The 15,628-nt window shown below is 46.5% G+C and overlaps 6 protein-coding genes across 6 annotated transcripts; 2 read left to right on the top strand and 4 right to left on the bottom strand.

The window, feature by feature from the left end:
• Nucleotides 1–446: 446 nt before the first annotated feature.
• PEX2_046590 (acyltransferase family protein) lies at nucleotides 447–2,003 on the bottom strand (the record flags this gene model as incomplete). The annotated part of the gene is made up of 3 exons (XM_016741934.1): nucleotides 447–1,150; nucleotides 1,205–1,832; nucleotides 1,890–2,003. 3 exons carry the CDS (start codon nucleotides 2,001–2,003, stop codon nucleotides 447–449), a joined length of 1,446 nt encoding a protein of 481 aa, XP_016603164.1.
• Nucleotides 2,004–4,523: 2,520 nt separating this feature from the next.
• PEX2_046600 (SGNH/GDSL hydrolase family protein) lies at nucleotides 4,524–6,311 on the top strand (the record flags this gene model as incomplete). The annotated part of the gene is made up of 10 exons (XM_016741935.1): nucleotides 4,524–4,725; nucleotides 4,803–4,809; nucleotides 4,859–4,895; nucleotides 4,958–5,010; nucleotides 5,061–5,185; nucleotides 5,307–5,394; nucleotides 5,447–5,540; nucleotides 5,594–5,653; nucleotides 5,714–5,950; nucleotides 6,012–6,311. The coding sequence occupies 10 exons, from the start codon at nucleotides 4,524–4,526 to the stop codon at nucleotides 6,309–6,311; spliced, it is 1,203 nt and encodes a 400-aa protein (XP_016603165.1).
• Nucleotides 6,312–6,707: 396 nt separating this feature from the next.
• On the top strand, nucleotides 6,708–8,138 carry PEX2_046610 (uncharacterized protein; the record flags this gene model as incomplete). The annotated part of the gene is made up of 1 exon (XM_016741936.1): nucleotides 6,708–8,138. One exon carries the CDS (start codon nucleotides 6,708–6,710, stop codon nucleotides 8,136–8,138), a length of 1,431 nt encoding a protein of 476 aa, XP_016603166.1.
• A 539-nt stretch (nucleotides 8,139–8,677) lies between these two features.
• PEX2_046620 (fungal specific transcription factor domain-containing protein) lies at nucleotides 8,678–10,966 on the bottom strand (the record flags this gene model as incomplete). The annotated part of the gene is made up of 3 exons (XM_016741937.1): nucleotides 8,678–10,082; nucleotides 10,132–10,847; nucleotides 10,898–10,966. The coding sequence occupies 3 exons, from the start codon at nucleotides 10,964–10,966 to the stop codon at nucleotides 8,678–8,680; spliced, it is 2,190 nt and encodes a 729-aa protein (XP_016603167.1).
• A 957-nt stretch (nucleotides 10,967–11,923) lies between these two features.
• PEX2_046630 (uncharacterized protein) lies at nucleotides 11,924–12,583 on the bottom strand (the record flags this gene model as incomplete). The annotated part of the gene is made up of 1 exon (XM_016741938.1): nucleotides 11,924–12,583. The coding sequence occupies one exon, from the start codon at nucleotides 12,581–12,583 to the stop codon at nucleotides 11,924–11,926; it is 660 nt and encodes a 219-aa protein (XP_016603168.1).
• A 1,573-nt stretch (nucleotides 12,584–14,156) lies between these two features.
• On the bottom strand, nucleotides 14,157–14,882 carry PEX2_046640 (uncharacterized protein; the record flags this gene model as incomplete). The annotated part of the gene is made up of 2 exons (XM_016741939.1): nucleotides 14,157–14,494; nucleotides 14,564–14,882. 2 exons carry the CDS (start codon nucleotides 14,880–14,882, stop codon nucleotides 14,157–14,159), a joined length of 657 nt encoding a protein of 218 aa, XP_016603169.1.
• Between the last annotated feature and the right edge of the window lie 746 nt (nucleotides 14,883–15,628).

Below are 15,628 nucleotides of genomic sequence, written 5' to 3' on the forward strand. Positions count from 1 at the left end.
TACGTGAGATTTGAGGCCTGGACACATGGACAGGCGGCTGTGTGGCTGACGTGGTACTATGTACTTTCTCACAAGGTTGATTTTTGGAATTTGGATTTTATACAAGTCATTCGGGTATTGATTTTTATGTTCATATGTACATCCGAAATTATCCACAGTCACTGACAGTCCTCGGCTCAATTGTCTCCATTTTGTAGAGAACAAAAGCCGGAAAAAAAAAGAGAGGGGCAGGAGAAAAAAAAAGAACACCAATCATGATCTGAACAAAAATGATAAAAATAGGCTGAAAAGAACTAATCAAATGTGTATCGTAGAAAAAAAGAAAATGCAAGATATGAGAAGTAAATGTAACAGAGTGACATATAGACACTTGACAGAAAGCTCAGGCCGCCAGGGCACTGCTTCTAAAGAAATCATTCCAACGTCTTCACCAAAATGCTCCGAAATTAAGTGGTCGGCATAGGGATGCTAGTCATAGGCAGCTGGGGCGGGGCTTGTTCACCCTCCTCGAACATCCACTTCTCCAATTTTTGCGCCATGCGCGCGCAGAAGGGGTCAACATATCCCGTCCACAAAGTAGCGCAGAAGTAGACCAGCGCGATCCAAGTCGGGATACTGATAGCCACGACCCAAGGGGCGCGAATGGGGATCCAGTGCGGGTGGAGGGGTTCGCCGTCCTCGCCGTAGATCGGGTTACCCTTTTCGTCGACGATATCACCGTCCCAGGGCTGGCCGGTAATTCCGTAAAGCATCCAGCACAGAACGGTGCGGAGGAGAGTGCCGTGCACAAGGTAAACAGCGAAACTCTGCTTACCAAGCCAGAGGAGGAGACGGCTGGAGAGGAAGTCCTTGGTGGAGGGCGAGATGTAGATGGCGAAAATAATAAGGTCGACACCCAGGGCGGAGTAGCGTCTGCCGACGTTGACCTTCGGGGGGAAGATGTAGTGCGAGGCCTGTTCCATGTAGGTCGACCATGTAGCCCATTCGGGGTGTTCTCCGGGGTAAGAGCAGACGAAGAGGCCGATGCAGAGAAGGATGCCCGCCACGATTTTGCGGCCCCAGCTGTGGCGCTCGACGAACTCTTTGAACCCTTTTTCATATGAGAGATCGCTAAGGAACATGCCGTAGACTGCCTGCATTTGGAAGGTTTCTGTTTGTTCATTAGTACCAGGGTCAAGAATTTTGGGTTTCTCATACGACTTACCGGTGTTTTTGGCTGCATTCTGGTGGAAGTATAGGTACATTCCCACATAGATCGCCACGCGGAATCGGAACTTGCAGAACATTGTTGCGCAGATAAGGACGTAAATCAACATAGATGCCTGGAGCAGCGGAAGCAAAGCCCACTGGTGATCATCGTACGCCATATAGCCAGTAGTCCAAACCTCAAGGAAGGTCTTGAACAGCCGGACGAACTCCTCCCAGAAAGTAGGCGCCAAATCGACGGCCGCGTAACGGCACCACCAACAGTCGGAGCGATTCGCAGCGATGAAGGCGCCAAATTGTGCCATGACCCATGAGATGAGCAAGGCGATAGTGGCGGGGAAGATGAGGCGAGGTGGGCGGCGGAAGGCACTCTTGCCAACCGATGTGAAAGATCCAAGTATATCGCCATTGCGGGACTGTTTGAGAGGCTTGAGGGCGCAAACGTAACCAGTCAAGAAGGCGAAGATTGTAACACCCAAACGGCCTTGCCAAGGAATACGGAAGACGGGCCACTGCAGGATTCGGGGAGGGGTGTCAACATCGTCACGAGGGGCGAAGAGGTCGTAATCCCATGCTCGGGCAAGGTGAGTGAGGATAACTAGGAATGAAGCGATTCCTCGAAGGCCCTATTAATTGATGTTAGTAACAAGTTTCATCCTTACAAGGCTGAGATGCAAACGCACATCGATCCACTTCACACTTTTCCGCGGATCACCTTTCACTGATGGATCTGCGGACTTCCAGGGAATGTTGTCCAATATGCGGGAGTAAATATGGTTGGGCTGAATATACTCCATGACGGGCGTTATAATGAGTGAATGAGAGACCGAACGAGTCCAATAGAAGACTCGGGGTGTCTAGTAGGTTGGTTGGAATGGAAAGCCAAATGCAGCTCTAAACATTGAACGTCGAAAAAGCTCCAAAAATGCCAAACAAAAAAAACAAAATGCTTGAAGATATAAAGAGAGAAGGAGGGACAGATAAGGTTATTTAGAGAGCCTACTGCGAAATCTCCCCAAAGAGTGTAAAGAAGTTCAGAAGGAAAAAGTGGCCAAGACAGGAGAACGGGGTATATGTAAGAGAAATGCTAATCAGTTTATCCATTCCCACGAGTCGAAGATCTTGGCCAAGCGGAAAACGGGTACGAGGTGAATGAGGGCGAACTTGAGCTGGGGGGATGTACTTTATTATGTTGTATGTTGTATGTATCGCGTGGGGCCGACATAAGTGGACCCTTTGGAAATACAAGGGCAATACCTTTCAAAATATGTGACGACATGTAAATTATACTATTTATGAGATGCATAATTTATAATCCGCTCGTTTACGCGTATTCAGTTGCCCTTGATCTATATTTGAATCTCCTAGTACGGGGTAGATGAAAGAGGACACGCGTGAAATAGATGTCAAAACGCCTATATGTCCGTGTGGACGTTGTGTGTATTAATACATAGTTACATCGCCGTCGGGGATAGGCATAGTCCTGCATACTCCGTACTCCATACTCCATACAAACAATCGAAAGGGGTTAATCCAAGTAGCAGATTTGAAGCTATCTCCAGCCTCCCACAAATTAAGCTATCAGATTGTGTAGAAGCTGACGACGCTTTGCAAACTAGTAGCTGACTGGCCAATCAACAGCTAGTAGTTCCCCCATATGAACCATGGGCTAAAGGCCGCCTCAAATTACGCCAGATCTTGGCATTCATGGCACGTACCCCAGGTTGCGAATTTAATTGGCCAGGGTCCGACCAGCAAATCGGAATCAGGGTTTCGAATTTCCCTTTTTGAAAATCGACGGTACGCTTCGGTATTAACGCCGTGTTGTATGCGAGTACTCCGTACTTTTAGTATCCTTGGAAGGGGATGGAATTTATTCAACCTTGGAAGTTGAACCCCTATTCCGCCAAATACGAATCCGAGAACCCTGGGCATGTTCATCCGTTGTCTACTCCGTATATGGAGCATGTACTCCATATGTACTCCGTACGGAGTATGAAGTATGTTGTATGGAGTAGATTGTACACGCTATCTGATACTCGGACTCCGTGAAGATCACATGTACCCGAACTTCCCGATACCCCCCCATGAACATAGTTTCAGGAATGGTGAACAGGAGCAATAATTGAGATAACAAACATTCCGTCTCTTGTTGGAATGTGACAGTTGAACTTGATTTTGAATCGAAGGAATTTGAAACATGTATCGCATTTCGATAATATCGAATACAGCCAATTATGCAGAGGAAACTCTTGGCTCCCACTAGGTTGTGGGATTAATTATTCAGGTGCTCGCTAGGCTATTGAAAAGATGGGTCTGGAATTTTAATGCGAAATTAATCAACTTAGTGTTTGTTTATTTGCCCTATGACAGTTAGTGATCGTCACCTGGGTCTACGGTGTACTCTTGTACTCCGTACGGAGTCCAACATTAACCTCGGGTACTGAGCCACATGACAATACACAGAATCGAGCAAGTGAACTGAAACTGGCTATTTTAAGTTGCAGTCAACTTACAACATACGTCTCCTATCCTCCTATCTACGGAGTACTTTGTGGGCTTTTTAGCCTTTGTCTATTATTAGAGCCATAAATAAGACAGCATATGCCTCGTAAGGCTTGGAAGGGAAATAATGAACGTGATGCATAGCAAAAAAAGAAAAAAGAAATTATGAGCCCTATGAGGATCTCCTTCCCGCGTCTGTCAACGCATTGTATCTTTGTCTGATCAAATGAGAATATCTCGGTTCTTGGCGACCTATTTATTTGACTAAAGTCGAAACTGACTTTCAGCCCTGGAGAGTTCAAGTAGAAAAGATCGTCTGGTTAGAGGTACCCCTGCATGGTAATATAATAAATGTACGCGCAGGGGGCGTAAGTGGCTGCCTATATCCCGATTTCTTCGGAGATAGGTATTGACGTTTGACATACAACATACGAAGGACATACGTATTCGGGGTAGAGATGCATTTTTAGCCACTGTGCACTTTTTTTGACCTAAACTACGTTCTAGAACTACCTTGTGTGGACCCAATACCCACTTTTATCCCAATTTAAAAAAGATTTAAGGGTCGGGAAATTGATCAGATATAGTTCTCCGGGGCTGTAATCCGTACTGTAATAGAAATGACAATACACATGCTTGGCAACAAAAGCCGGGTGGTGGCGGGCCAAGATCACGCAATTTTAGTTTAAACCCGACATATCCATTCAGACCCGTCTGAATTTACCCCTTAGTCAGGAGAACTTGATGGCTTAGGGGGTGTAACAGGAACAGGAACCAGAATTCGTGTAGGAAACAACACTATCACTTCCAAGATGAGGCTTGGACAAACATTCACGACCTTTCTTTCATGGGCCTTGGTTGCTTCGGCCACCATTCTTGAGAACGGTCAAGTGAGAGAGAATTCATACCCCGGCCAGTTACAACCGGTGACTTTGGATGATTCATGGAGGAACTATCCGGCGGATGCCCCGGAGATCTCATACAAAGGTCGATGGGATAGCCAGCACATTTCTTGTATGTTCCCCATCTCCTGGCTCCTCTTCCCCGGATTCTTGTTTTAACCTTAATACTAACCGTGGGACAAAACTCAGGGTGGTCGTATGTAACACTTTCCATAGTATGTTATCGGCTTTACTAATTAATTCAGTGCACCGGGAATCAAAGTCGAGTTCTCTGGGGAAAAGGTACATCTTGTCATTCCGATCAACCTTAAAAATGGGTCCACATGTTAACATCATCATTGTAGCTTGCTGTCCATTTCGGCCCAAGCACCAACACAGGTGTCCTCGTAGCCTACCGGTATGTATACATATCCCTCTCTATGTATTCATTGGTCTAAACATTAGCAGGATTGGCTCTCTTGACTGGCAATTTTCTAATATCACCGCCTCATCAACATATCAATTTGTTGGTCCATCGTCAGAGCTCAAAGATGGCGACCAACCTGTTGACAAAAATATCTTTGAGATGAGAGGTATGCATCCTTTCAAGCCCCAGTAACAATCCGCATACTAACTGCATTATAGTGACAAATTGGGGCATTGGATAAGTCTCTCCCCGTCGTTCAATCTGTTCGTTACTTACCGTCCACACAGTCCAAATCGCTGGCGTAGCTGTCGCGAATGACGCTGTCCTCACTAAGCCCCCGACCTTCGAAAAGAGAGTTGAGATCATCGGCGGCTCGTGAGTCTTCCAACCTTACCAGCTTCTCTTCTATGCAACTAACCATTCCAAGGCTTGCATCTGGGCAATTCGCCACTTATGAGACACTCTCCTCATGGTCCTTCCTCTTCGCTAACGGTTTAGGCAATGTCGAATATGGCATCACAGTCAGTCTGCTCTAAATTGAATTCCTAGATTAAATGTGCTGACAGTCTCACAGGCCTATCCCGGCGTGTGTCTCGCCGATGAACAATGCTACAACGGCGGCTCTCGCGGCGTAGTATGTCACCAACCCCATATCTTCACTAGGAACCCCACCGTCAACTAACAACGCCACTAGGGATGGTACTGGCACCGCGCCTCAGACCCAGGCTCTCGGGCACACTCGATCTACGACCGCAACCCCGAGAAGTGGGACGTAAAAGCAGAGCAACCAGCCGATCTGGTGATCATCCAGATGGGTGGTAACGATCACCGCCACCCCAATGAAATCCCCGGCCGGGACTACTATCACGCCTACGTCGACTTGGTTGACGATATCCACTCTAACTGGCCTAATGCGATCATCATCCTCATGGTATGTCTTTATTCCGTCTACAACTTTGACTGTGAATGTTCATCCAGCTAACTTTCAACAGTCCCAATGGGGAGGTTTTACCAGGGAAGGAAAGAAGTACGTCGGTAGCACTTTCTACCAGGAAGAGACCCGGGAGGTCAATGAGCACTTCAAGGACCGTGGTTTCGTCTACTATTTCCCCACCGAGGGTCTGCTGCAACATAACGATATTAACCCCAAGAACCATCTTACGGATGTGGGACATGTCAAGATTGCGAGTCACTTGTTGCAGTGGGTTAAGTTGGTTCTCAGGTGGAACCTTGAGCCCACAGGTGCAACCACCTCTGGAACTACTTACTGGAACGATCAGCAGGAATACTGATCGTCCTTTTTGGAGATTGAAATTGGGGCTAATGATCTGGCCTTTGTACATTTATTATCTTTAGATACTTGGCACAGTGTGGATATACTGCAGGAACATATATAGAACATATATACCGCCTCGTACGGCATTGTACTTTTTGCGCATTTTAAGTTTGTTACTCGAAGTCGGTAGTGTATTTATAAAAAGAAATGTAGCTATGGGAACTAGTAAAAGTGTCCGATACCCTTTTGGGCGACGGTCATATCATTATATGTTTTGTTTCCTCCCCACCCTCACTTGACTTTTTTTTTTCTTCACACCATCACACTTCAATATCTCAGACAGGCTTTCCTTCCTTTAACACACGTATCAATTTTTATTTTTCGGAAGTGCAATACACACCAATCCGCGGCCATGAGCGGTCATAGGTACGACCAGATGTTCGAAAATAATCAGGCATTTAAACCAGCGCGGGGTTACGGAGTGCCTGATTACCGTCCTCCCGAGTCGCGTCTTCAATATAAAGTCGACCTCATGTTTGAGATGGATATATTCGCGAATCTTATCACCGCCGAATATAAATTTCGGCAAACACTTCAAAGAATGGAGAACCTCAAGGAGAATATACGGGCGTTAGAAAAGGTCCCAGAGGACCTAGAAGACTTTGAAGAGAAGAAACAACTTCAACAATACCACGAACAGCTAGAGACTGTCAAGCGAGAACACAGAAAGAATGAGCAAACCCTGTTTGCCGAGGAATCAATGCTCCCACCGGGGCCCTTGAAACAAGACTACGATGCGACCAGACAAGACCCAACATGGTATCTTCGGAAGCAGCTGGTCGAGGACTGCATTGGCCGAGGTGGCTGCTGCGCCCGTGACTGTGACTGTTGCGAAGATCGTGCACCCGCTCAATTTAAGAAAGGGGTTGGGCACTGTACAGCTGGTTGTGGCTGTTGTGCAAGCGAGAGAGGATTTGAACATACGGCCGAAGAGGTGCAAGAGGCTGTAGATCAGCTCGACTCAATGCTTCGATCCCGTAATCCGTCATATGTTATCAAGATGGCAGAGGCTTATTTTGTGAAGCCGCGGCAGGGGGAAAAAGTAGAGAAGAAAAAGGAACGGGAGAAAAAGGCACGGGAGGAAAAGGCATGGGAGGAAAGGGTACAGAGGGAAAAGGCACAGGCACAGGCAGAGGCACAGGCACGGGCAAAAAAGGCACAGGCAGAAAAGGCACAGGCAGAAAAGGCACAGGCAGAAAAGGCACAGGCAGAAAAGGCACAGGCAGAAAAGGCACAGGCAGAAAAGGCACAGGCAGAAAAGGCACAGGCAGAAAAGGCACAGGCAGAAAAGGCACAGGCAGAAAAGGCACAGGCAGAAAAGGCACAGGCAGAAAAGGCACAGGCAGAAAAGGCACAGGCAGAAAAGGCACAGGCAGAAAAGGCACAGGCAGAAAAGGCACAGGCAGAAAAGGCACAGGCAGAAAAGGCACAGGCAGAAAAGGCACAGGCAGAAAAGGCACAGGCAGAAAAGGCACAGGCAGAAAAGGCACAGGCAGAAAAGGCACAGGCAGAAAAGGCACAGGCAGAAAAGGCACAGGCAGAAAAGGCACAGGCAGAAAAGGCACAGGCAGAAAAGGCACAGGCAGAAAAGGCACAGGCAGAAAAGGCACAGGCAGAAAAGGCACAGGCAGAAAAGGCACAGGCAGAAAAGGCACAGGCAGAAAAGGCACAGGCAGAAAAGGCACAGACAGAAAAGGGAGCGGAGGTAAAAGTACAGGAGATAGAAGTACAAGAGGAAAAGGGACAAAAGAAAAAAGTGCATTGGTGGAAGCAAATCTTTTAATCTTTCAGACCAGGTGGAAGTTCATGGGATCTTGCTTAAACATCCCATGTTTCTTTTGATCTGTGTTTATAATCGTTGTTTTGCTTTTTGGCTGGAGTATTAAAACCATATTAAATGTTTGACACAAGCCCCACGATCTGAGGTCCATCGTACTCATCAGCCCCTTCCATCTCGCGAATTTCACACCTCTCGACGGCATGCATTACACCCTCCCCTATTGATGATCATTCGGACTCCCCACGTGCTTAACAAGCGAGCCGTGAGGCAGCCGATGTGCAAGTTGGCTTCTAGCAAGAAACCTCAGGAACCCTGGCGAAGGTGTCGTGTAACCAAGGTCATCGTATACCGTCACTGTTACTTAGATCACATTTTCACCAACCTGAGACATCATGATGAAATGTCCTTACTTTTCGGCGCTTCCGTACAATACCTTTCGCCATTTCTCAATATGAGATGTTGCAGCACACTAGCGGCTTGATTTTGATGCCTATCGTCAATTTTCTCGTCTAGTGAGTGTCTTTGACAAATATGCAGTTGCATCAGAATGTATGTTTTTCGCCGTTTGGATTATCCCCTCCATCCAGCGAGGGGAAGAGATAACGAATAAATTCTTGGCTAATTGGGTCATAGGGGAAATGAGCATCGCCTGCAGTATGCTCTTCGGTACTTGGCGCGCATAAAATCCCAAACGCCAAAGAACCCGCGAGGTCTGAGTCATTATTGGAATGCCCCACATCATGATTTTCATGAGGCTGTATTGACGATTGGTATTGACCATTGTAAGACAAGCCTTGCATGCCGTCATGTCTTCCATCACGCTGTGCAGGCGGCACATGGTCGACATGATCACCAGATAGGCCATCAGGCTGCTGGTTTGGAGTCTGTGGTGTGTCGCTGTCGTCGTATCCCATGCTAGACACCAGCCGACGAAGTGCACTTTCACAAAGTTGCCATGCACGATGCGACGCAATGCAATGTGTGGACATCATGTAAAGCCACCGGACAGACTTCTTCGCTGACTGAATCAGACTGCTTTGTCGGTCTGGCATGTGAACACATCGAAACAAGAGCTCCAGTATAATTACTGTTGCTGCCTGCATGATATAGTGAAGGAAACACCACCACGGACAGAATTGATATAGATGCACAGAACTCGGCTCGTCGGGTAACAAATCGAGCATTTTCATCGCTGACTCTAGGGTCATCACAGCCATGTCGTGACTAAATCCCCGCTCTTCGGTACTATTCCGTCGTCTGTCGGTCTGATTTGGGTTGTGTCGGCAGAGACATGGCCGACCTAGCACGATCCGTGTGCTATGATAGTGGAAAGCCAAGTTTGTCTTCGCCCAATAAGTTTTCTGATTTTCATCTTTTAAAGCAGTGAAGTCCAGCCCGGGGGGAAGAGTCAATAACCATGCATCGACAGTCGCCTTCAGCCGACTAATGCTGCCCTTGATATCTTCCCAAGATACTGCTGCACTCTCCGCTGAATAGACCTGGTCTAGGATTTCCTGGTTGATGACTGTGAGATCACAGTAGTACAGGAAATACAGACTGGAATTAACTGGTAGGCTTTGAAGCCACAAGCGCCCAGCCAGTGCATCTTCAGTCTGCTGGCTGTCGGGATAGCGAATGTGTGGGCTAGTCATAGCCATGTCCACGCGTTTCTCTCTTATATCGAAGTTATCAAGAAACAATTTAGCTGATGGCTCCGACAGATGATCCTCGTCGAAGGGAAGGGGTAGTTGAGTGGTGTACATATTGGTCGAAATAGAGGTTGCCCGACCAGTCATCGACCCTAGCGTGTGTTCGACCGTGTAAAGACACCACCAAATTCGGCAGCCTATCTCCTTTGATACGCCTAACATTTTACGGCAACTGCTTTTCAGATTGATGCCAAGGGAGGTAGCGGACCGAATTGCTAAAGCCGAGATTCTCCACGCCCTACACCTGTCAGATTCATTCGGTAAGGAACAGGGATCAATGAACTCACCTATTAATCTGGTTTGTGGAGAGCATGTGAAATGCAATCAACCCCTCTATTTGCACTTGTTGCAGATCCGGATGTTCGAATAAGCTGTCGCCACCCATACTTAGCATTCTAGCTCGCGTTAAGTAGAAGAGATGGTCTTTGATATCCCTCCGCTGTGCAACATCACTGTTATATAAGTACTCTGTTGCAATGGCAAAGATCATGTTCAATATTGCCATCCACTTATCACCCGCATAGGATGTTTCATCGAAGAAGTCCCTGTATTGAGTGGAAAACAAAGTGCTGTTGATGATAGGGAAATGCGGGTGGACTGCGAGCAGATAAGTTTCGAACAGATGATCTGCTACATGTCGAGGAGGCACCCAGTACATTTGCACCAGTCCAGGCGCATCAACCCCAAGGTCATCAATATGATAGTTGACGGTGGTCGGGGAAATTTTGTCACCGGTATGATTTTCGGATGTGGCTTTTGGTGATTGACCGCGATTGCGCTGTTCTGCCTCTTCCTGCACCCGACCCATCCACGTAATCTCCGAGCTCTTGCCCATATATCCAGTAGCCCGAGAGCTTTCTGTAAGATTGAGGTCTTCCTCGACTCGATCTACCGCTTCCAATGACCCAATGGAAGAAGGTGAACTGGATCGCTTAGATGACCCAGTTTGGTCCTGAGACTTATCAGGCATTCCATTCGACACATGGCCTGATTTGGAGTTATTCTATTCAAAGTATTAGCTAAGGCATGTCTTTGATATAATAAACGCCTCACCTTTTGGAGTAGATCTTTAATGCGCTTGGCAGATTGGTCGTCAACCACATCTCCTATCTCTTTCAACATAGTCTCGTATTCCTGCAATTTTTTACGGAGACTTTCAATTTCCCTGCGGTAGGTTTAGCTCATGCCCCAAATTATTGCATGTAAAAGGGGTATAGATCTATTGGTTGTTGATAGATGAGTCGTTCTGGTTATTCTTACTTCGTCGTTTTCTCACGCGACTTTAGCGGGTAGATGCAAGGAATTTTCGTTTCTTCGCATATTCTGCAAGTTGGAGTCTGGCCATCGCATTTTATTTTTCGTCCACGACATGCTTCGCATGCCCGTGAGACTCGTTTGTTGTGTGGCGGTGCGACCATGAACCGTTGCCGGGGAATAGCGACTTTCATAGCAAAATATCACCCCCGTATATATATAGGTAGTATAAAAATATGAGGATATCATGTAATTCAATAAAGGACGTCTTGAGTTTTGAAAAGCCAAGAAATGATGTCACGTTCCCTGGGTTTCTGCGATGACATCACGAAGTTGGATCTGGTGAAGATTTCCCTTATCAGCTATATTTGGCAAAGAACAAGATATCAACCCTTAAATAACATCAAGGGAATGAAGAACAATTGACACGAAAGAGAGAAAAGAAGAGTGTTTCTAGTAATTTGTGACATATGCAAGTCTACGACATTTTGATAACCAAATTTGGAAATCTTGAGGTTCGAGGAAAAGAAGTTTCTTATCTTTGCGCGAATCTAATTTTTTGAAATTGCACCATAATGTCAAGGGTTATAGCTCCCATTTCAATTAGAAGTCAATTATAACTTCCTGCTCTATCTCTTAATACCAATTTTATATTGGTTTACCACGACTACTCCACCCGCTAAGCCCTGTCAGTCATTTGTTAACCTGGCTTACGTTGGATACTTATAGTTACTAGAAGGTGTTTGTTCCACATCGTTTTGACTGAGACTCATTTCAAAATACACATACATGCATCTCTCATTCCAACAATACAGTAATTCCCAATCAATTACCACCGTGGACCTTTGCCTTGATGAAATCAATAGCACCTGGCGTCTCAACCCACGCGGCGTAGTTGAAATGGATCATCAATTGGATTTCCTCGGCACTTCCATTCCCATATACCGTAGGAAATTTCCTTGCACGATTGGGCGGATTGACGATAGCGGTCCAAAAATCGCTATTTGCCCCGTGTACGTCCTGATACAGGGTATCGATCTGTTTCTTTAACCTTCGAATCATAGTTGGGCGAGTACCAGCCTCGCCATCCATGATGGAGCGGTTGGCGCACACGACGGGGTTCTGAGGCACCGAGGACTGAATTTGATGAAGTATTGCTGGAGGAAACCTTGAAGCTAAGCTCGATGATGACTGCTCCAGTCTCATGAGATCGAGGAGCAGCTTAATTTTCAATAGAGTCAGGCAAGAGGTATGACTGATATCCCCGCACTTATTGAGGAAACCACCAACACCCTCGAATACATCGGCTCTTCTAGAATCAGGACATGAAGTAGGGCTGATACCCCAGTCATACCACGGATTCCTAGTGCTCAGGACCCACCAATTGATAAAGTAGTAACAATCTTGGTCTTTGTGGAGACGCAACATGAGCGCAGGTACCATATCCCGCACGCCCATGTTATCCGATCGGCACAAACGCAACATATCTGTGGTATGATGAAGCTGCGCTTCAACACACTCGGTAGTATTCCATCGACAAGTGCAAGCCGAGCCCGCATATATTTCCGGGTTTCCGTTAACCCCCAGAAATTTCCGACATGATGAATGAAAGCGTCTCCGAACATCATGAATTTTTCAGGAGGGCTGCGCAGGATTTGCTCTTCTTTCTCCATAGTGACACGAGATCTGAGCATAGAGCGGCATATAGATTTGTGTGATAGACGATCATCAATCTCATGATCGCGGCCGCAGTATAGCAGCACTTGACAGCCTGTGCATTGAAGAAGATTCTCCTGCTGGCCGCAGACACCACAGCCGGAAGGAAGTAATTCGGATGACATTTTTGCGACGGCAAATGGAAATAAATGAAGATAGAAGGTCCTGGAGGCAGAAGACGCGGTAAGATGGTACGTTTCTTGTAAAGAAAAGTGAATGAAGATATCAGTGTTGTTGCTCGGATTTACAGGAAGGGGAGGTGCATGAAGATGTCTGTCTTAACCAGCAAGCGCCCGCCCTCCGATTGCGACACAAACAAACCACAAGATTCCCATCAGGACTTTTTGTTGCATCCCCCATGGTGGTTGATATCACTCTATTCGGGAGTTTCTTGGGGCCCCTTTTGTACCACCACGGAAGAGAAAGCTTCTCCTTCTTAGGTACCACAACAGCTTAAGGCAATCGAAATTCGAGCCACAGTATGCCTAAACAAAAAGCAACCATTTTTTGGGAACTAGGTTACCGCTAGTGATACTGGGCAGATGTACAAAGTAATTGATATGTTCTTTTTATCGACATTCATTGACCTCGCTTCCGAAGGAGCTTGAAGTCAAACCGGACTTCCATCCAGCTGGAATTAATAGAAATAAACAGTCCCATGAGCACTTCCACACATCGGCATCTTGTTATTGATGATACGTCTATCGCTGTTCTGCCGATGTTCAGACGGCAGCCACAGGATCTTTTCGTTATCTTTATGCCTTCGAACCCATCCACCCAATGAATCGCCCAACTCGGGCTCCGTGTCAAGTCGACCCGTCATACGAGGACGTGAGTGTGCTTACTCCTCATACCTCCGCTTTCTGTATTCCATAAATAACAATAACAGGAAGTACCATGCGAGCAAACAACCAGTTAGTTTTCAGAAGAAAAGACAAAACCTAACTCGTAAATGCTGGAGGGAAACCTCCAAGCGTACAAGAGGTTTCCTGTCTGTACGTCCCACAGTCTGACCGCTCCATTGGATGATCCGGCTACCACTCGTCGGCAATCCTGCGACATCTAAAGGTGCGCAACCTCGTCTCCACTGTTACCATATGCAATTTTGTTCGTTTCCACTTTGGTTGAAAGGTGCTTGACGAGGATCAAGTCTTGCGATATGATCAAATAAGGACATCGATACGTATATAAACTTCGAGGTATTTGCTGTGATGCTTGGCATATCATTCTCCGATATCTCTATATAAATGACAAATCAACCGCTTACACCTTGGCTCCAGTGATCATCACTGGTGTTTGGCTCATATTGCATAACACTTATCAAAATGATTTCTATTCGATTTCACAACTCGTTCATATTCATATTGTTACTGTTGATTCGTCCCAAAATTCGAAGCATCCAAGACCTGAGATCTCTCACCTCCCTCAGCTTGACACTCCCTTGAGAATGATTCACCCCATCCCGAAGAATACTCATGTCTTCCTCAATATCATGCAGCATCTCCCCCAACCACGTAGTAGCCTGACGTAAAATCTCTCCCGCCACAGCCGCTACTTCTTGGATATCTAGTTGCAGAACCCCGACATTTACCGTCACCTTGGTTACAATGACTTTAGGCTTTGTTTCCACTGGGTCATCTCTGTTTCCGTCGCAAGTGCTCGCCGGATTGTTAGATGGGTCTAAGCCACCCCCGTTAGTACTTCGTGAGTTAAAATAAGTGGATCATCTCGCACGTTGGATTCACTTACCAATACCCCCACTGTTGGGCTCCTGGGTCTCACGCCAGCCTCCGATTATTGAGGCAACCGCCGCGTCGTACAGTGTGAGCATCTTGATGGCCGCATCTATCATTGTTTGCAGCATTCGCTTGTCTAGATGGGTATCGGTTACGCGGCAGCCATGTAATAGTTTCCAGTGGTCAATCAAAGAGTCTCCGACAGTGAGGACTTCATCTAGAGGTATGTAATAAGTATCTGAAGATCCAGTCGAGAAGTTTGGGAAGCGATGGAGGGCTTGTGTTGTCCGGGCGAGACAGTCGCAAAGCGGTTGGGCTTGGGGGCGGGGCATTATCGGTGTGTTTCGAGCAAACGGTTGAAATCTGTCCATTTTGGAAAGTCGGTTTATTAGCTTTGTTACCTACATGTAGGTAGGATGAGATGGTATCGCACTACCCGAAGGTTTCTTTTAGTTATTAGGTATTGAAGGGTTTTGTACCGTCAACTACTGACCATCACCTTGCAAATCATCAATTTGTGCCTCGGGGCATTATTCTTAGGATAATTGCGCTATGGACGTACCCCGCCATTAAAAGGTATTGCGGTATTGCTGCCTACAGAGGGGTGTTTCACCGACGGATAATAGCCTGATGCAACCTTCACAGGGATGTTCGGGCTCTTTTGTCGTATCATTCATTCATCGGATACTTTCTATTATTGGCTGGATACTTAACTATCCGAGTTATTAAGGATCAGGAGACCAGCCATATCGAGATGGTAGTAGGCTAAGTTCTTATTCCATCAATTCCACTCTTCCCGTTGGATATGAAATTCTCTATGGCATAGGCACCGGACTCTAAGTTTAGATCCCTGTTGTTGTATCAGGATCATTAAGCTTGATAGAAGACCAGCCTGTTACCATGGCGACTGTTCTATGTACGTCCAAATGTATTCCAGATACTACCTGCCAATCCACTGACCTATTCATAGTCTTCCAATTTATTTCGGCCGCTTATGGTATCGGCTCGACGGATTCTGTTGAATAATATACTATAGGAATAGTACACCAAACAGCATGGAGTAACTAGGAATTTGAAT

This window comes from Penicillium expansum (assembly GCF_000769745.1).
Source record: "Penicillium expansum strain MD-8 chromosome Unknown contig147, whole genome shotgun sequence".
NCBI lineage: Eukaryota > Fungi > Ascomycota > Eurotiomycetes > Eurotiales > Aspergillaceae > Penicillium > Penicillium expansum.